Below are 20,902 nucleotides of genomic sequence, written 5' to 3'. Positions count from 1 at the left end.
ACTTCTGCTTGTTCTCCCCTTTTCTGCATGGGCTTTCTCTCACAGTCCAGTTTTAGTATTTCAGTCTGAGCGTTTTCTAATTTGTCCATAGGTATGAATGTGATTCTCCTGTGTTAGTTGACTGACAGCCAATCCAGTCAACTAACACGGGATTTTCAAAAATAGGTTAATGTGTGTGAAGGTCCTTTACCACAATATCCTCTTCCTTTTCCTCAGGGAGCTGAAGCACAGGTCCATGAAGGATCCCAGTGAGAAGTTTAAGCTCCATGAGTACGTGAACAAGGAAATGAAGAGCACTGGCTGCTGCCGGTCTTAAAAGCCTGCCCCAGTCACTCTTTGGCTCTGTGTGTGTGTGTGTGTATGTGTGCCACTTATTTCCATACTGTACGTGTTTATATCTGGTGTGATCAGAAAGGAGTCAGCTCCAGCGAGGTATAAACCCGTTCGACCTTCTGCTCGTCCATTTTCAGATTTCATTGTGTCAGTACACACAATCTCACTGTTGTCCTCACTAGTCTCGTTGCCTTCCTGCATCATGTGTATGTGCGTCTTGCTTTTCCCCACCCATCTCCTTCTGTAGCTGTAAATGTAGCCCAAGGTTATAATTGGCAAAAGGCAAAGATGGCACACCTCAGTTATTACCCTGTTTCAACTGCAGCTACACAATTATCTTCACCGTTGCCTGGTGTCCTTCTTTTATTTTGAAGGGTCTTTTTTGTTTTGTTTGTTGCAGAGATAAAATGCATGTTTTTAAAGCAGTTTAATTTCTGCATATAATTAATGTGTTAGATGCAACTGTCATTTTCTTCGGCTGTTACGGATGAATGTTCAAATAGTAAATGTGTAGTGAAGTGTCCTCTGTACAGTTTGTGGTTAAATCAATGATTCAACGGGCTCCCTGGAGCCGGGTTAGCTCACCAGCATAAATTTAGTCTGTTTCAGATGTGGATTTGGGGGGGGGATTTGTATTATTTTAACACAAAAATATAGTAAAAGCAAATGGGTGTTGCTATTTTGGATACAACGACCATTAACAGCATTCAGATTGAATCCATATTAATATAATGTTTAAACAAATTTAGACGTTTGAGTTTTGAAGAGCTGTAATGCGACCACTGTTCCTGATCTGTATTTTTTGTTAAATTATTAAAAACATAGTCAAACACACTGTATGCAATATACAGGAATATAAAATGGGGGCTTTTTTTGGTCATTATGGTGTAAATACTACATTTTTTTCTGCATGTAAAATAGTTTGGATAGAAGAGAACATCACTTTAGATAGGAATAAGAGCATGGGAGTGAAGTGAGAAATAAAGAGCTATAGAGACCTGAAGTATTGTACATGAAACATATGTAATTTTATTTTATTTTATTTCTCTGTTTGTTTCTTTTTTGTTTGTTTTTGTTTTTTGTAATCCATGCAAATCACGACAGTGTATTTAAATGCTGAGTTTTGAGCCACCTCTCATTTCTTTATATTTTGCAGGGAAATAGCTGCAGTGATTTATCAAAACGTGCAAACATACATTGAAATACTGTATATAAGTCAAACACAGAGATCATAGAATTCTAACAAGCTTGAAATCTCTTTAGATAATCATTGGGAATAGTTCTTTAGGGGTCTTGAAGGGCATTTGAAGCTCTTCTTTGGATGTCGGATGCCTTTTGTTCTGTTTTTTGTCAAGATGATCCCTCACTGCTTCAGTAAAGTTGACCTCCAGTCTTGGCAGTGTGTTTGGGATCATTTCCATGCTATAGCGCTTGAGAAATCAACTAAATCTTGTTGAAGCAAAAATAATATTTTTATGCCCATCTTTGTTTAGCTTTGGCATTTTTGGATTCAACTAAAGAAATGGGAACAACTGATGTGTTTTTGCAACAGTAACATCGAAGCTAAAGATCGAATTTTTAAAAAGCCTTTTGCCTTCATCCTTTAAGTTGCATTAGTTTGTGCCTTCAATAATTTAAATCTTTTTTTCTATAGCAAAAAGCGACAAAACTCTATTTTGTGATGTCAGGTACAAGAATTGGACTGAAAATGGGTGAAAATGCAGCTAATCTCCAGAAAACAATAACAGAAAACCTGGAGAACTAATCCTCAAGACCACCTTAAAACAAGAAAGTCTGGGTCTTTGGAAGTAGAATAAAAGGAAATGACCAATGACTCAAAACCTTTGCACAGTACTGCATGTATGTGTTTTCTGTACATTCGTATATAAATTGGGTATATGCCATGTTTTCTTAACATTTTGAGCAGTATGTCACCTTGAATCGGTTAACAGTATTTAACTTATAATTAATATAAGAATCACAGATGTAATTGTATACACTGTTGCTTAGAAAGACTCCATCTCAGTCACAGAAACCACATACTGTACTGCACTTACTGTACATGCCCATGTTTCTTTTTTTTAGCCTTGAAGTTAAGAGTATTGTTTATTTGGTTTACTACCTTTCAGTGTGTAACTTCTTTCTTGTAACTTAAAACTACAATAAAAAAATATATATATACATCATATTTCAGATTCTCTTACACAAATTCTCTTCTTGGACAGTTACACAATACAAAGCATGCAATTACAGATCACTGAGCGCAGCAGAGAGCATCTGCGTGTTCACGCTGATTGACATCAGCTCTTCAGGTTTGAACAAATTGTGCGACAGTCCAATGAAAGTAGTGCTCAAACCTTCTTGTGCCTTTCTCCTAGGGCTGCTTTCACAAATCACTTAAAGTGTAGACCAGCAATCACTGGTTTGATGAAGTTAAGCCGCTGGAGCCTTTTTTAGTCTAAAGCCTTTCCTATGTCTCCCTCTGCTGGATAATAACTCATGACATAAAGGAAATATTTAAATAGTTGTATAAAATAGAAGAAGCAGTAAGGCTAGGCAGTACTTAGTTGTTACATTGATTACATCTGTGCTAACAAAAAGCAAAAATTGTTTATTCTACCTGTGTGGCACATAGAAAATTAGACAGTTTAAAAAAAATAAATACATTCAGAATTACACATATTTTTTACAGAGAGTCTAATATAAAATAATGTATGTATACCACCTTAATGATGTTGACATGCAGTTTTATGTCAGATAAATCTGTTTTGGTCTGCATATAATTGGTCAGAAGTTTGCAGTTCATACATCTGAAATGTAATCTTGTTACTGATAACACAACACTATGCTGAAATCTCGCGAGCAGCAACAGTTCTAACTCCAAGTTTACAGACACACACACACATCTGCACATTCAGTGTGACTGTCCTGTTTCAAGTATGAAAGTAAGTCAGACCACATAGCAGATGAGTTAGCTAACATTCATGGCTCCCCACGAAACGTGTCTGGCACATCATGTAGGTGAGGCTGACGAAGACGACAGGCAAAGACAAAAGGGTAACTGCTGGAATGCCAAATAATCAAAGCTGTGTCACCGTGAGGCTCTTTTCTATGTGAGCCTTCAGTTTTCATAAGTGCTTCTATTACAAGATGTCAAGGTTTTTTTCTTCTTCCAGCGGCAGTTTCTATATTCCTCACCCTGCACCAAGTTCTTCGTCCTCATCACGGTTTGTGCTTAAAATATGCCTCCACTGTAGAAAAGGAGAAAGAAAATAGAGCCACATGAGTGAACAAAATATTGGCACGTTCTTCTATATATTAAAAAACGATTTACAGTATTGTGCAAAAGTCTTGAGCCACTCCTTATTTCTTTATATTTTGCTTCCAAGGACCTGACTTTGTTTCATTCTTTCTAAAGATCTTCTTTTGGCATCAGCTGCTTTTTCACTCACTTTAAGTCCAGGTCTTGTTCTTGACCTGAAGAAAGTCTTATGTTTTGTTTCGCTAAACCATTCAAGACTAACCTGTTACTCTTTCAAGCATTATAAGGCATTTAGGCATGAGCCGGTGCTGTCTCTGCACATAACAGACTAGAACCAATTTAAAATTTGTTACCATTTCTTTTGTTGAATCTTAACAAATGCCAAATATAACACTGTTTGACAGGTACAAAATAGTATTTATGTACTAATAAGGTGATTCCCAAAGAGCTTTGAGCTAAAAGGTGTACACAACAGTGTAAGTTTCTACAACCAAGCTCTGTCATGGTTTTCAGCCAGTTGTGTTTCAGATTTTGTCAAAATTGGTGGAAATATGAGCCTTGCATCAGATTGGCGATCTGTCCAGGGTGTACCCTGACTCTTGCCCTATACCTGCTCCAGTCCACCCACAACCCTAATAAGGATGAGCAGAAAAGGATGTTTGGATGGATAGACGATGGAATTATGAACACCGAAAAGTACCATCTGATTTTGATCCACTGTGCAATACTATCTAGAAATTGTCAGATTGGCAGCAGCTTCATTTTTCACTGCAAGTGCAGTAAAAGCATACCTTTGATAGAAAACACACAATGGGACAGTATCAGTCATGGATTGGCCTCCCCAGAGCCCGGAGGTCAACGTTACTGAATCAGTGTGAGATCATCTCAACAAAGAATGGAACAAAAGCCAGCCAACATCCAAAGAAGAGCTTTGAACATCCTTAAAGAAGCATTGAGAACAATTCCTGATAACTATTTATACAGCACTTTTTTGTATCTTTGCACATTTCCTAGCAAAATATAAAAAAATGAGGGGTGGCTCGAGACTTTTGCACAGCACTGTATGTGTTTTGTAACTTTTTTTATTTTATTTTAACCTGCATACTCCTGAGGCAGCATTGGTCTGTTAATAACTGTAAGGAAAGCAGTGATCCATTCTTTCTGCTCCACTTCGGTCTCACATGCAAAGAGGAACTTCCTATCCGGGGTCACTATTGTTATTCCAAATGGCCAATGGTAACCCTGGATAGTGGAAGGCAGGTTGGGAAGCACAATGTAGCCATTTTCCTGACTACCGATGAAGACCTCACCACGTGCATAGGCATCCTACAAGCAGAGGGAGAAGCAGTTTTAATGTATGTAATGTAGTTTTATGTACCTGAATCAAACTTAAATTCAGAAGAGTTAATGGATATGGAAATTGCTTCATTAAAGTATAAAAACACACAAAACGTGTAAATAAAATCAAAGGCGCTGTGCTAAAGGCTACTTGCACAAATTCTGGGTCATGGTCTCTTAAAAACAAGAATTGACTGTAGAGAAACATCACAGCACCATCTGCTGGTCACAGTGTGTAATTAAAATTCTTTTCATATGTTTTACTGGTGAAACTTTACTACCAGTGGATCCTTGAAATACATGAGCCTCCTGTCATCCATCGTAAACCACCTCTTCTTGAAGCCCTCTGTGTGCTGCAGGACAGAAAACAAGACATCAAAGTCATCTTGACGGCATCGCTGTGATTTTTTTTCTTTTATTTTTCTCCTGTGATATATGATCGGCAATTCATCTACACAAAACAAAATCACCTTTGGACCAGTCTTCTCCATGTAGCCCTCTTTTAGGTAGTTTCTGGTTACCTTTGGCAGCAGCTGCACAAAGAAAAAGAAACATAATCATTTCAGGGAAACGTTTGATTTGTTGTTTGTTTCTTTTTTAACTGTATATGTGCGCATGCTTATATTAAACTGACTACTGGTTTGCAGTTAAACCACATTGAGAAGTTGTTGTGATTTAGTGTTTTATATGAATAAAACTGAATTGAATTGAATTTGACATTATAGAAATGAATACAGTTTACCGAGCTGTACTGAAGTTAAAAACACCTGCAAAAGGTTTAAATTAAACCTCTACATGAGCTTAAATCATGAGTACAGCAACCAGATTGAGGCACAAAAGATGCCATTATTGTGTGCAATATTACCTTCATGATGACAAGTTCAAAAGAATAGGAAAAACTTGTCTTCAGCCACCTTAGTTGTAGCTGCCTTCATGCAGGAGCCCATACGTGAGAGCACTTACTCACCTCAGAGTTTAGAGCAAGAGGAAAAGCCACCTGCAGGTAGCGCAATCGAGCTGCTCTGATGCCATTGAACCAGTCCACTATTTCCTTAAGAGAAGGACATAAGGAAGTATAATGGCTAAGTTACACATTATTATGTCATTTAAACCATTGGTCCCATCCCCGATTAACTCCACCAACAAGGTAACTTCTTAAAAATGCTTTGTAAGAAAACCATCTGAAACTAAGAAACTAAGCTATTGGGAAATATATTGGTAACTATTTTTAATTAAACAGATCCCTGTGAAGCTCTTACCAAAGTAAATTTGTTACATGTTGAATTGTAATTGCCAACTTTTTCCTCTAGAGGGACACATTAACATTTCCAAGCTCACGATTTCCCATCTGAAACACCAAACGGGGCGTGTCAGCTCACCTTTCCATCCTCGTGGTAAACAAAGACATTCCTAGTGCTGTTGTCCTTTAAGTAGGTTATCTGCAGGCCATGGGCAGTGCCCATTTTGGATGGCTGGAAAGTGGCATTCAAAGTATTGATCTTCATAATCGCTTTAGGCTCTTTGGCCTGCAGAAAGTAAAGACTTTTTGTTAAACATTCTCGCCATTATCAAGGCTGTTTTTGCACATTATTAACCAATTGTAGACTAGGAGATAACCACATTTGCCAAAACACACAGGCTCCTTATTTATACAACTTCATATATTACAAAGAGAAAAATCGGGACATGTATGAAGTGACAGAGTGTAAGCAAAACAGAGAACTCACGTCATGCTTGTTAAAGTATTTAAGCACGCCCTCTCGCTCGGACAGAATAAATTTTCGGCTCAGGTATTGTCCATTGTCTCTGCCACGTTTCCACAGAAACCCTTCTCTGTAGCCTGCCAGGAGGAGAGAAACACAGGTTGGGGGTGAATAAAACAACTTTTATTAATGCTGAAAATCTCAGACACACATCTAAGAAATGTCCACAAATAAACAAACTGTTATTAACTTGATAATCAGATAGATAAATGTGCACTGGGTGATTTAGAGCAAGAAGAAAACTGTCACTTTTAAGGCTGATCCATTTACATTATAAAACAATGATAGCTTCTCTGCATATACTGTAGCATTGGCATTTGTTTTGGACCTTTGTTTCTGACCCTCTGATGAGTGTTCAGTTCCCATCGCTTATGTTGATGCTATGTTTCATATAAAATCTAAAATTATATGGTTTATTTTGCTTTGCCAGTTAACTCCTACTATTTTGATATATTTAGACAGAAATTGTTCTAAAGAGTTGCAGCAATTGCACAATACACAAAGCTTTTATATCCACTTGCCATTAAAAAAAAATTGACTCATGCCGCCTTACACTCATAGCTGACACTTTAATTCCAGAAAGCAAGTACGGAAATCCCTAAACCCACATTGTCTTGCTAAATCCGTTTAAACTAATCCAAATGCTAAAGAAAACACAAGTTATATTATTGCACAACCACGTCTTGTGGTTACTCATCCGGTGAATTAAACACCTATTACACAATCCCTTGAAGAGCTAACCAGTAACCAGTAACAACATTGGTGGAGGCCACTGAAAGACATACTGATGACCTTGTGCTTATGTGTGTACCCTTTTAGTATTTGTGACCACTGATCTAAGAACCTCAGTAATGGCTTTTACTATACATAAATAATGAAGCTTCTACTGATCTACAAGCCTGAAAATGACTGAAACAAATATGCTAGCACACACACTAAGCACGTTTGTTTTATAGCTGTAACTGAACAATCGGGAGCAGTGAATGACTCCACTTATTTTTAGTCATACCTAAATAATCATGTCAATCATTCACCTATTTTCTCCTCCCCACAAACACATAGACACACACACAGTAGTAGATGGTCCTATTCTTGACCATGGCCACACACAAAACCGTAATAACATTATTCTCATACAGACAATTAAAACTGAAACACTAAGGAAATATAAAATGCACCCAAATAACAGAGAGCTAGATCCTGATGCTGAAGTTGATACGAAATCAAAAAACACTTGGGTATTGTTCCTCAGCTGTTACTCTACCAACACTGTGATGCTACAACGCAATCGCCATAGTCACACGTGAACTACAAAGTGTCCCCATTTTTACATGTAGCACTCAAAAGGCTAATTAGGCAGCCAAGTGTTTAAGGGTGCATACTACGTAAGCAAATGGTCTTAATCAGAATTACATGGAAATCTGACTGGATATGAATAGCTGCATGTGTTCCTAGTAATATATTACATTGATTCGTCAGAAACAACGAAAACTACTTCCCCCGCAAGAAACTGTACCAAAAAAAAAAAGCACCTCAGTTAATTGCTGCTGCTGCATGCGGTTAAATACATAGAATTACATAGATAACAGAAAGTTAAAGATTTGCAAACACTTGGAAGAGCAAAGGGAGTTTCGTATGGCAGTGTCCGTCTCTCTCCAGATCCTGCACAGATGAATACTGGATGTTTTGGCATAAAATCTATGTGCGCTGTTGTATACAATGCTCATGCACAAAAGAGGGCATTCTTCCTCCACGGCAGGCACGCATATCCACATGCTCTAAACCTCTGCACAGCACAACACAAGGGAGCATTGACAGAGAGACAAAGTTTAACTGTCATGAGACTATGATAACAGGGCTTTATATTCTCTACCTGCAACTGAGAAGACTTTTAGTTTCTGCATGCAAACATCCATATGTGTGGCAGGATCTTAGCCCAGACTCAAATCTGCAGTCTACATTTTAAATATGTTCAGCTGACCTGACTAACACGAGAGCAGAGCAATTAGTTATAAACCTTCCTGCTTGCCTTGCACATCTACTCTGCAGCACTAACAATACAACGCACAATACACTTCAGATTGTATATTGGCGCGCAACAAAAGCAAATCTTAAGCTTTATGCTAATTTTAAAATGCACGAGGTTCCTCAGAGACACCCAGTGACAACCTCATACGACTTAGTTAAAAGGGAACTGTGTTGATTTTACCCATCACATTCTGCTTCCTCATCATGTGGACTACAGCATGTGAACCTACTATCTGTGATGCTGCGCTACTACAAATTCTAGGACACAATCGCACACATACACCTTCGGAAGGTGTGGTTTTGAGTAACAAAGTATTGTATTATATAATGTCCAATTTTTTTTTAAAACTGCTTTCTGTCGGGTTGAACAAAATTTAACTTGCCTTGTTTCCTGTTTTCCAAACAGACGTTACCAGGGGAAGCAGTCTTTCAAGCTTGATAGTATGTATGGTTTGTGACCATCATTTCTTATCTCGGTAACATATACGCACGTCTGACAGCTTCCCATTTCCTCAGACTTTGCTCAACTCTGAGTAGTTGCTAAAGAGAAGAGTGGATTTCTCAGAACTTAGCAGCATTGTAACATTGTGGGGTAGGCCTATCCTTTATGTGTAGCTCTTTTAAATAAGATCCTATGAATAGGTATGAACACACAACACAAAATCCCCATTGCCCTGAAAAACAAGACAGCCTGCTCTGAAAAAAAGGTCTAATCACAATAAAAATACTTCAAATTACTCCGTTCTGTTAAATCATTTATCTCAAAGAGTGCCGGGTTAACTATTCACACATTAACCTCAACTTTTTGCCCATTTTCAGCACTTATATTCTGTATCTAAGCATTTCATACAGTGTCCAAAATCCAATACAAGTTGTAAATATTAAAATAAATAATAATTTATTGTCATTAATACAACTACGCCTATCTTTTTGGCACCGATTAATAGAGTTTGGTGAAAACCATACATGCACTGTGTATAAAGGTCTTAAAACAATATATAAATAAATAGGTACCAACAGTTCAGACATTGGTTAGAAAGAATAAAGATGTATAAAGATAACAATCGAATAACTGGAGTTTTGTTTTTATATAAATAAAGTGTTAAATATATCATCTACTTTAAATATCGTAAAGTGCATTTTATTGCTTTTAGCATGGATTCAATTCAAATACATTTTCTGTTTGCTATTTTATTTAGGTATGTTCTGAATCGACTGCATACTGCCCTCACAACTGTAGAATAAAAGCAATTTTTATGCCATGATTTAAACAGCATAGGGATTTTCTGCTACACACCCAGCGATGCAATGCACCTCATTTTACAATCATGGCCATTGTGCAACTCAACAGACGATACTGACGATATGAAATGAGAACTCTAAATGTAATGTCCACTAATGAGGGTGTGTCCATATTATTCAGAGAAGTGAATAAGAGAACATTGTTTCGGAAACACTACATAATCTTCGCATCATAATCTTAGCTGTGTCATACAATCGAGCATGCGAAAATCACGATAGTCATAACAGGCAGACTCATAGTAGTCCAGTCTTGGCATTTGCACACTCATTGCCAGTCAGTGGCAGAGGCGTCCGTTATTGATTAACTGAGTCTGGTTTACACTGGTGCTTCTTTGTCTCTTATGAGACTGCATTGGGCAATTAGCCAGACATCCATTATGAAAGGGAGATGATTCAGCACAAAAGGCATGGATAAGTGTTCACACATTAAGTTTGAGTTTAGATAAACTAAAATGAGAAAAGGGTGTTTTGGTAATTAGTGAGAAACGAGAATAAAAAGGATAAAAGGGCATAAAAAAGACCGTTTTCTTCACTTGATGACAAACCCTCATTGTCTCTGCAACATAAGCCATGCTGACACACCATCTATCTCTAAACAGCTGACTAATTGGGCTGGGCTATGTAAATGAGCACTGGGTGATGGTGCCTGGTGGACCATGACTATTTATTTCCTATTACACCCTTTGAAATTATGATGCCATTACCAAGTCACATAGCACCTCCTGCAACAACTGCACCTGCCAACATCTCACCAATTAAGCTGATATATCTCATTTCTGTTTTTATGCCCTTCAATTATTTTCTTTATTCCCAAAATCCTGAATTATTACTTGAAGTGGAGGTGGTAAAGTGGGGTGTTTTCTGTCCTCGATCCTTTGTTTGGGTTAATAGATGACGCTTTCTCGCTGATTCAAGCAACACTGAATGGGTGGTGCAGCGTAAGACGCAGAAATACTTCTTCTTTTGGTCATGTAAAAGGTTATAACTATATGCATATAACTGTGCACAGGTATGTTGTATTCTTACCTGCCGAGTAGGGTTCCTGCTTTTCCACGCACAAAAACTCCTTCCTCTCGTACTTGGCTCGGATCCACTGATCCCGCAGGACCCTGCAGAACGGAGGCTGTTAGACACTCAGCTTTGCCTGGGTTTGATGTGTACTTCATGCCTCAGCTAATTTGTTGTAAACATCTCATTAACTTGCACAGATGCCAACCCTCGGGGATTCCTTTTGTGCAAACATCTATCAAATATGACCTCATCATCTTGTAATTATCATTTGTGTCTCCCTTGTCCTGTTTCAAACATAATAACGATTAGATGGTGTGTGATGTTCTTTAGCGTCATATTCTTCTCCTTTTTTCCATTTTCTGTATTTTTTGGTTCCCTTAATAATAATAATCATAATAATTGCACTTGTGTGCATCTTCTCAGTATGTTCAAACTGCTGCAGTATTACTGTGTGTACAGCTCTTCACTGTAGTAAATAGATCTGCCTTTTTCATCCCTATTTTCTTCACTCATCAGTCACCCCTCCAAAACACAACACATGCCCGTTTAGACTTTCTGACATGACAGGTCACTGTGGTGCTGTTCAAAATTGTTATTTATATCGCTGAACAGTTAAGAAGAAACCCTCATGCTGAATTGCTGCTTCCTGTTCATACTACAGGAACTGGGCATTCTTATCAATGTCATCCTGCCAAACCAAAACCACTTGTTAATGAAGACATCCATTTTCCCAACAGCTGCAGGCTTAAAGGCACCATTGCTAATATTTACTGCATAAAATAACAATTAATTTAGAGTATATATAGAGAGAAATTTACTAGTGTTAATAGTTTTCAATACTTATTACTAAAAACGAAAAGGTATACAGTTTCTGTAATATCCCACTGCTTTGTACTTATCCATGTTACAGTCATAATAAGAAAAAGGAAACCTTTCAATTTAAAGGTTTTACATATCAAGACATAATGAAAAATAATCTGGTCCTTAGCCTGTGTTAAAATGATCATCATCACCCTTTTGTCACTGTGCTCGACTGTTGGTTTGGGGTGTTTGTGCTGAGGTGCTGCGTTTATTTTTTACCAAACATAGTTCTTGGCATTATGGCCAACATAAGCGTTGAAGGCGGCATCAAGGCGACCCTTCTAAAGTGCCATATTTCTTTTGTTTTTCTAATTTTCTACTGTCATGTACTTTAACATTTAATATGGTTGGCAAGAGGTCTTACAATGTTTTCCACTTGTGAAGAATCTTTCTCACTCTAGAATGATGGACTTGAAATTGTTGGAAAATGACCTCATAACCCTTTCCAGACTAGTGGGCAGCAACAATTGCTTCTATAACATCACTGCAAATGCCTTTCATCTTGGGCATTGTGTCAGTGCGTATCTGAATGATCCAGAACAACAAGCTGCCAAAACTTCTTTGTTTGAGGTGCTCACACTTACTGATGATCAATCAATCAAGTTCATTTGATTAGTAGAACCTGTGTGCTACCTTCCCTCTCAATCCCTAAGGTTATACTTTGCAGTTTGGCTTAATCTTTGTTAAATATACAATGGCACAGTGCAGTCGTGTATTGTAGCTTGTCTGAGGTTGTATTTACCAAATTTCAAGATTTGCTGAGGAACGTAATATTTTTCATTATGTACTGATATATAAAACCTTTGAAGTGAAAGAGGGTGTACTTTCTTTACATTTTGACTGCGTATTTAGAGGTGACTCAAACATAAAGTGGAACAAAAGAGGATGGATTACTTACGTGCAATCCTTGAAGGTGGGGCAGTAGTAAAAGGCAGGAACTAGTTGTTCATATATGGCTTTGGCAGCATTGTTACCAACAGAGTCCATAAACTGTGGAGGAGGGGAAAAAACATTCACTCTATAAGGAATATCTGTTTGTGTTCACAGCTTTCTGTAGATATACAAAATGCTGTGTTTGGAGCTCAGTGTTAGTTTGGCTGACTCTTTGCCCAAAGTTTGACTGCTGCACTTTTGTGTCTTTGTATTTAAAATTGAGGACGCTGCTCAGCACGCAGAGAAGTATACACAGACATGCCTTTGCATAAGTACACAAAGAAGATGGTTGTGTCTGTCAGCTGCTGGCCCATTTCTTTTAGTCCAAGCTCAATTCCTATAGATGACCTTTATTATTTCTTTAAGCAGAGATGCAGGGGGAAGAGTGGGAGACAGAACGATAGCTGCTCATAGATGCTTGAGGGAGATGGGTGCAGATGGGATTTCAAGCCTGATTGCTGATCCCCTCTTACTAGAGGATCTCCTACTGGGTTTCTCACCTCCAACTCAGAAGAGGTCCAGGGATCCAGAATAAGAGATTTGACCTTGCTGATCTGAGCAATGTTTCGATGGAGGCCTGAGCAACTGTGACACACAAACACGCCAAGGGTGTACGATGCCCACTCTGGGCCTGTAATGCAGGATAAAGAGGTATATGACCACACACACACACATACAAAATATTTTACCTTAAGTAACTGCCACACTGAAAAATTCCTGACAGACACTAATGGTCCAAATAGTAACTGGGAAAAGTGGTTATCACAGGCAAATAGAACAACCATTGCTGTAGTTGATTAAGATTTCAAATAAACACAAATATGTTACAAATATCGCCTGAGAAAGAACAGAAATCAGCACAGGCAGAAGCATAACAAGATTAAGACAAGCTAACGATAAAAGCTTGATTGTTTCTCGGTCATTCTTCCTCTTCGTCTTTAACATAGGCAGATGATCAGCGCACCGCATAAATAGATTTCCACATATGCTCACTATAGTATACACAGGAAGTTACTAGTGCGCAATAAGCTTGTTTCTAGGACCTAAATTTAGGCAGCCTAAATCTTCAGTATTTATATCAAGACCCCGTGTTTTAATAAGCGTTTGTATGCAGGAATAGATAGATAAATACACATAACATTCATCTTTAACATGAATGCTTAAGCGAAGGTTTAAAAGTTGACAAGCAGGGAAAGAAACAACTTCACAGAGTTTTATATATACCACACACTCTCTTTTTTTAACTCATGCAGTATGACAAGATGCACTAAATGTTTTTAAATTTAGTACAGAGAACAAACGCTGTGAAGGTGTGAGGAGATGCAGATATATTTCGAAGTTTAATTTTTAGCGTCATTGCACTGACCAGCGTGAGGCTATATTATACCTGCCATTGTGGTTATTTTGTAAGTGAACCGCAGAACTGGGGCAACAAGATTGGTGTCAGCATTTAGCAGCCTTTAACCGTCTCTGAGGAAGGCAAAGCCGCACACATACAAGAGAGCATGAGAACAAAGAGCTCGATTACTTCCTCGAGCATAATTTAAAAACTGTGCACATGCGAAACCGTGTATCTGTAACACTGAGACAAGATGCTGCCGCGTGGTTAGCAAGTCCCACGCCGACTCACCCTCTCGGTCTAACACTAAAGTCATTCTACACAGAAAGTGTAATGCACGCAGAGCCTAAAAATATATTTAAAAATGTACGAGTGTGTTCAAAACTTAGAGCTGAAAGAAAGGACTCCAAGAGAACTGCAGCCGTGTTTATTACTGGTATTTTAATATGATGCTCTCATGTGCTTGTCGCCTTCCACAAGATAATCTTGAAGGCTGCAGAGTAGATAAGTGAAAGTAAATTTCACAAGCAACACCTTTTTGAAAATGCATGCATGCTCTCATACTCATACTGAGCTGCAGATTTGATTAATGTTAAACAACTAGGTGTGTTCCTCAGGGTGTGTGACCACATGTCTGCAAGCTGAAGAAGAAAACCAACCACGGACAAAAACACCTAATTGGCTACTCAGCATGAACAGTAAAAAATAATAATAATAAAAATTTTTTTTACTGAAACTACTGAAAACCTCCGACTGACAGTATTGGTTGTTGTTAATTTTTTTTTTATCAGAACTCACAAACGTATTGCATCAGTGTGAAAATCGTCATTGTGTCAACTATCGCACAGGTGTCATAACTGTCCGAGAAGAGAAACTAAAGCAGTTACGTTCGTGTGTCTCAGTTGGGATTGCCACAGAATGTATGAACACTCTTAAAACTGGATGTCCAGCATCTGAGAGTGACTCCACTCCTCCAGCCTACCTGCAGCTCCACAGTCGGCACAGTTCCCATTCCCAGGTTTGTCCAGAAGCGCTTTCACACGCTGTCTGATCATTTCGTGATCGGAAGTCATTTAAGTTTAACCTATTTTGCTCCGACGCCTGATCAACCCCTAAAATCCTCCAGCAGTCTTGCATAGAAAGTAGCCCAGAGACTGTGGCAGACGAACTGAAGTAAATTCGCAGGGCGTCGGAGCGCGCTTGGCCAAACAGGAGCGGCGTCGATTTTAGGTGGTGCCTCGATGAGAAGAAAAAAATGAAGCACGTTCAGCGTTGTGTAGATACTTTAACACTGAAACAGCAAACGCAAACACAACTCTTGTTTATTTGGAGGGAGACCTCCAGTGGTCATAATGGAGACTTTCGCAGAGAGTGGATCCACCCATATTTGACCTCTTCCTCGCTATTTCACTGATCTGACTGATCGCCAGATCACTCATTCAAATCTACTAACAAACTTGGCAGGCACAGTCACACAGAAAAGAACAATTTAGATCAAGGTTTGCAAACTTCACAGGTCACAAACTGATTTTAATGTGTATAATAACTGCATTTCTTTTAGATCTGTTCCATTACTGTACAGAGGTATATTGTAAGCTGACTCACTGGCACAGTTTACTTGACATCCTCATTAATGAAATTTGTTTCACCCCACAATTTCCTGTTAAAGAAGATTAAGACTGCATGAAATTTACTATAATCGTGATAGAAAACTTCACGGGAAAAGGGAAATATGTGAAGAAGGAGCCTATTTTTTACAAACCCATCCAACTATACCAGGAATTATATGCTGAAAGGAGGTAATAAAGGAAGTAATGAGGAAAGTTTCCTCAGTATTTAGAAATTTTGACTTTACAATGTTGTCACATAGATGCTTCTGGGTGATGTCACTCAGGCAGGGACCTTCCTAAGCAAAACGGATTATTCCACCACACCCCGAATGTCAGCAAAGGCCTCTTTTTGCTTGTCCCTTTCTCTTTTCCTGTGGCTGTAATGCCTGTGCTCTTAAAACAGGAACCATTAGGAAATGATCAATAACAGTATGGCACACATATTAAATATTAATAAGGTAAGGCCTTTCACATTGTTAAAGTTTTATTTTTCAAAATGTCTAAAAATTCAAGACAAGGTAAAAAGAAGACAGTTGAAGACTGGTAGATCTGTATGCAGAGCAAGCTCAACCTAAAAAGACACATACTGGTCTAGCTTTCCAAAATAAACTTATACAAAACATGGAAAAAAAATGTTTCACAAAGAGCACTATTAAAAAAATGTCCATGTTGGCTACAATGCAGATGAGTGAATTCTGTTGAGCCCACATGAATACTGAGGAATCAAGAAACGAAGCCGATTCGGCACCATGAGAGATCACGTACAGTACAAAAACCCGTCTATCGAGAGGAGTTGGAGCTGGAACGAGAGCGGTGACGCCTGCGACCGGGAGATCTGGAGCGAGAGCGGCGGCGTGCTGGCGATCGCCTCCTTGGGGAGCGGGACCTGCAAAAAGATAAATCAATAAGTAAGTGTGGAAGGGTAAGTAGGCCTGATAAAAAACACAAATGTCAAACACGAATGGAAACAGTAACTGCTCGAATCATTCATAGTACCTTCTCCTCATGCGCGGTGGGCTGCGACGCCACATAGGTGGTGGCGGGGGCATTCTGCGGGGTGGAGATGGTCTACGGGGTGGAGGGCGGACTCGCTGAGGCAGCACAGCACAAGCGGTGATTTCCTGTCCATCAATTTGACCTATTTGTAAAAGTCAACAAAGAGTTACCCAACACGAACGCTGTCTAGATTAATCTTCCATGACGAAGCCACAGAACTACCCACATACCTCCGTCCATGTGTTTGAGTGCCTTCTGGGCCTCGTCGGGGGTCTCAAACTCCACATAAGCACAGCCCCTGTGCAGGTGCGGGTGGAGTCTGTCCATTGGCATGTCGACTCCTTTGATTGTCCCATAAGTAGAAAAGATTTCCTGGATATGTTCCTGTTAAACAAAGACATAGCTGTTAACATAAAAACCTTTGTGTTCTAAAAATGTAAAATTTAAATTAAAATAATTACATTATGTAGGGAAAGTTTTTATTTTCAATTCCATTTTTGTAATATATCCATATTATGGCTAAAGCAGTTTCTGGATGGATGCAAACTGCATTTTGTTGCCTTGTACTTGTGACATGTGCAATGACAATAAAGTTGAAGTCTATTCTATTCTTATTTACATAGCACTAAATCACAACAACAGTTGCCTTAAGGTGCTTTATACTGCAAGGTAAAGACCTTATAAAAATATAGAGAAATAGGATTACCACCTATGAGCAAGCAGTTTGGTGACAGCGGGAAAGAAAAACTCCCTTTAAACAGGAAGAAACCTATGGCAGAACTAAGCTCAGGGAAAGACAGACATCTGCCAAAACCAGTCGTGGGTGAGGGGAGGAAGACAGTACAAAAACGTGCTGTGGAGGAGAGCAGTTATTTAATAAAAACGAATTACTAAATGCAGAGTTACGTATAAATATCAGGTGGGGAAAAAAGCCAGTGAAGAAGAAACCCAGAGAAGCCTAGGAAAAATAAAAACTAAACCTTGTTAGAGAAAAAAGCCGAAATGGGCAGTAAAACATGAGATGCTTTTACCAGGAACAATCTGACAGCTGTAACATACACACTTAGTGCTCTGATTTTTACATCAGGAATTTTGTCACTAATAAGCGACGCCCCAAAACACCCAAATTTCACTTTTAGGCAACTATCTGTCAGTTAAGCTAAAGTACTGTACTGGTGTGCAGCTGGTATTACAGAGAAATGTAGAAGCTTTAAAGCCCAACCAATGTATGATTTGTCAGATCAGTGCTGATATTTGGCGATTTAAAATCCTTACTAAGAAAAGTGCAGTCACAAATGTGTTTTACTGTTACAAGTTGTCGCCTGTTTACACTCTAATGGACTCTAGATCGCCTGGTTGCAAACAGGAAAGTTGCAGTGTGCCCTCTGGTGGACAAACTATTTAATCCCAACAGTAATAACATGCTTGAAGGACGTTTCCTCTGTCTCCATTTATGTCAAACACCAACACAATATATCAGTATATTTATACTAATATCAATATACCCCCTCTATATATCAATATACAGAAGGTCGTCTAATTATTGGGGTTTTCTATCTATTATTGTTAGGCCTTATAATATAAAGTAACTTGAGCCAACTGTAGTTGTAATTTGGTGCTAAATAAATTTAATTTAATGTAATTTCAACCCTCAGCTGCATAGTGTGTTATCGCCTGTTTCCCCCTCCAGTGTGAGTGGTCCTCAGGTCTCCCTTTTGCTATAAAACCCAACCTTGGTGACATTCCTGGTGAGTCGCCCTAAGTAAACTTTTGTTGGTTTGGGTGTTGGGCTTCTTTTCCGGCGTTCCTTGTCATCTCTGGTCTTTTGTGTTTTAGAGCTGGAAAATCACAAGCAAAACACTAAATAACTTTATCAAGACTCAAACAAGAGAACATACAACACATCATTGTGCACAACTACCATGCAGTTGCATTGGATGAAGAGACTTACACAGAGCGGGAGCGGCGACGGTTATCGTGCCGTCTGCGGCTGGGGCTCGGAGAACCCGAGGAGCTGGAAGATGAAGAGGATCGGGAGCTAGAAGAGCCGGAGCGGCTGGAACCAGACGAGCTGGATCCGCTTGAAGAACCTGAGCTGGAACCAGAACTGCTGCTTGAAGAAGAGCTAGATCTGGTGACAATCAATAAAAAAGAGAAATATATGAGGAAAGAGGACAGATTTTTATTTTCAACACTGGGATAAAGGATCCCATTAAGAGGGCAAACCTGCTGCTGCTGCTGCCAGTGGATGCGCTGCGGCGTTTCCTTGCTTTCTCTCGTCCTCTCTCCTTCTCTCCTTCCTTTGTTCCAGGCTTTTCTTTGGCTCTGTCTTTTGTTTTTTCATCTTCCTTCCGCTTTGTAGGTGAGGGTGCCCTTAGATGAGAGAAAAGCCACTGTTATTTTGATATGTTTACGTTAAGAATAGCACAAAGTTTGCCACTTTAAGATTATTTTCACTGCAAATAAATATATTTTTATATTATAATATATTATATTATATTATATATTTTTTACTAAATGCTTAATTGAAAAGTTGACAGAAAATAGAGCTCAACATATTTCACAGTTCTAAAGATAAAAGCTTTTTTAAAACACAAAGGTTTTTATGTTAACAGCTATGTCTTTGTTTGACAGGAACATATCCAGGAAATAAACTGTATTTTAGATCATATGTTTTCTGTTAGGTAGTTACTGTTTCAGAACAAAATAACAATTAACTGTACTGAGGAAATAATACAAGTTTTTCTAAACTTACAATACTTGAACAATTCATAACGAGCAGCAGCCTCAAATCTCTTGATCTACAATTAGAATATCCTTTTGATATGTTTAAATTTGTATTAATTCGCCCATTTTCTCTACAAGCTTTAATTTTTGCCTCCAACTGCTGGAGCCCATACCAACAGTTACAGGCCAAAAGGCAGGGTACACCTAGAAAGCCTATCACAGGGCAGAGACAGACACCAATTCATACATTCACATCTATGGCCGATTAAGAAACATCGGCCATGGATGCAAGAAAACACCTTCCTGTGTTTTTTGGTTGTGGGAGGAACCCACTCAGACACGGGGAGAGAACATGCTAACTTCACACAGCAAGGCCCCAGCCAGCGCATTCAATGGCATGACTTTATTGCTTTGAAGTAACAGTGCTAACAACTGCACCTCTGTGCGGCCACTTCTGCGTCCATTTAGTTTTCATTAACAAGTATGGAATTTAATTCTCCCAATACATCTAAGTAATAACTGGTCTGATATTGGAACCTTTAAATGCTTGGTGTCTATGGATGTCTTCTTTTCTTGAATGTTTTCAGGTTAATGCAGGTTAATGTTATATTACTACCATCAGAGTCATTCAGGTTCTGTATTTTTCATTATGTTTTGCTACTACAGTTTTCAGTTTTTATTTTCGTTTTCCGTTTAATTTAGTTTAGGTTTCCTGGGTATGTCTGCATGTTTAATATACCTATTAATTTAATTTGAGCTTTATTCTCTTACCTTCTACATGTTCTCCTTCATTACATCTATAAACATTCTTTATGGTCTTACTCTTTTCCTGTCTAATTTTGTTGACCCCGGGGTTTTAAACTCATCCACCATCACTTCCTCTACGTTTTTATAATCTGGCAGGTATTTGTCACGTGCAGGATTACATTATTATGATGTAAGCAAAATTTTGTGGGGGGAAAAAAATCTCCAATATATATGTAGAACAAAGCCTCTTGCCTTGTATTAACAAACAGAAATTACTGGACATTATTTAAATAGTTTTAGAATTATTTGTCTTATTAAATTTTTATGGTAAACTTCCCATAATAACATTGTTTATCAAGGGAAAATAATCATTAAAGTAAACTAGTTGACTTCACATCTAACATCTTGAGCACGAACGCGCCGCCATTGAATTTCATTCAAACAAGAAGAAAGCGACGCACGAGCTGCTGTTTCACCCAAAACCAACTTCAACTGCGATTAGAAAATGTCGCATAATTTTCCGCATAAGCCTAAATACGTTTTCGGGTTTAAAAAAAGCTCAACTAAAGATAAATAAAAGGTTAAACTTACATGTTTTCCAAAGGAGCTAGGCGCAGTTCGACCACTTGCGGCCTGAGAAAACGTCGCACGG

General features: G+C 38.6%; 3 protein-coding genes across 4 annotated transcripts in view; 1 reads left to right on the top strand and 2 right to left on the bottom strand.

The window, feature by feature from the left end:
• LOC102798624 (ras-related protein Rab-26-like) overlaps positions 1-3,775 on the top strand; it is a 54,751-nt gene extending 50,976 nt beyond the window's left edge. The window contains exon 9 of one of the 2 annotated variants that reach the window (XM_006791420.2): positions 217-3,775. In XM_006791420.2, the coding sequence (XP_006791483.1) occupies positions 217-316 (100 nt within the window). In that variant the 3' untranslated portion in view covers positions 317-3,775. The remainder of the gene's footprint in view (positions 1-216) is intronic. The other variant, XM_087839824.1, reaches the window with a different exon arrangement.
• On the bottom strand, positions 1,338-15,461 carry LOC102798338 (arf-GAP with dual PH domain-containing protein 1-like). The gene is made up of 11 exons (XM_006791419.3): positions 15,153-15,461; positions 13,332-13,462; positions 12,797-12,888; positions 11,053-11,135; positions 6,661-6,773; positions 6,313-6,459; positions 5,901-5,984; positions 5,404-5,466; positions 5,215-5,286; positions 4,693-4,921; positions 1,338-3,584 (listed from the first exon to the last, which is right to left on the bottom strand). Exons 1-11 carry the CDS (start codon positions 15,241-15,243, stop codon positions 3,556-3,558), a joined length of 1,134 nt encoding a protein of 377 aa, XP_006791482.1. The 5' UTR covers positions 15,244-15,461; the 3' UTR covers positions 1,338-3,555.
• A 791-nt stretch (positions 15,462-16,252) lies between these two features.
• On the bottom strand, positions 16,253-20,901 carry rnps1 (RNA binding protein S1, serine-rich domain). Its single transcript, XM_006791421.3, has 7 exons — positions 20,842-20,901; positions 19,003-19,149; positions 18,728-18,907; positions 18,509-18,614; positions 17,007-17,160; positions 16,777-16,918; positions 16,253-16,666 (listed from the first exon to the last, which is right to left on the bottom strand). Coding segments are annotated over exons 1-7 (837 nt in total). The 5' UTR covers positions 20,844-20,901; the 3' UTR covers positions 16,253-16,560.
• Between the last annotated feature and the right edge of the window lies 1 nt (position 20,902).

Source organism: Neolamprologus brichardi, chromosome 4 (genome assembly GCF_056152115.1).
Source record: "Neolamprologus brichardi isolate AB-2024 chromosome 4, ASM5615211v1, whole genome shotgun sequence".
NCBI classification, from domain to species: domain Eukaryota; kingdom Metazoa; phylum Chordata; class Actinopteri; order Cichliformes; family Cichlidae; genus Neolamprologus; species Neolamprologus brichardi.
The sequence above is the reverse complement of the archived record's forward strand: the minus strand, read 5'-3'. Positions and strand labels throughout refer to the sequence as shown.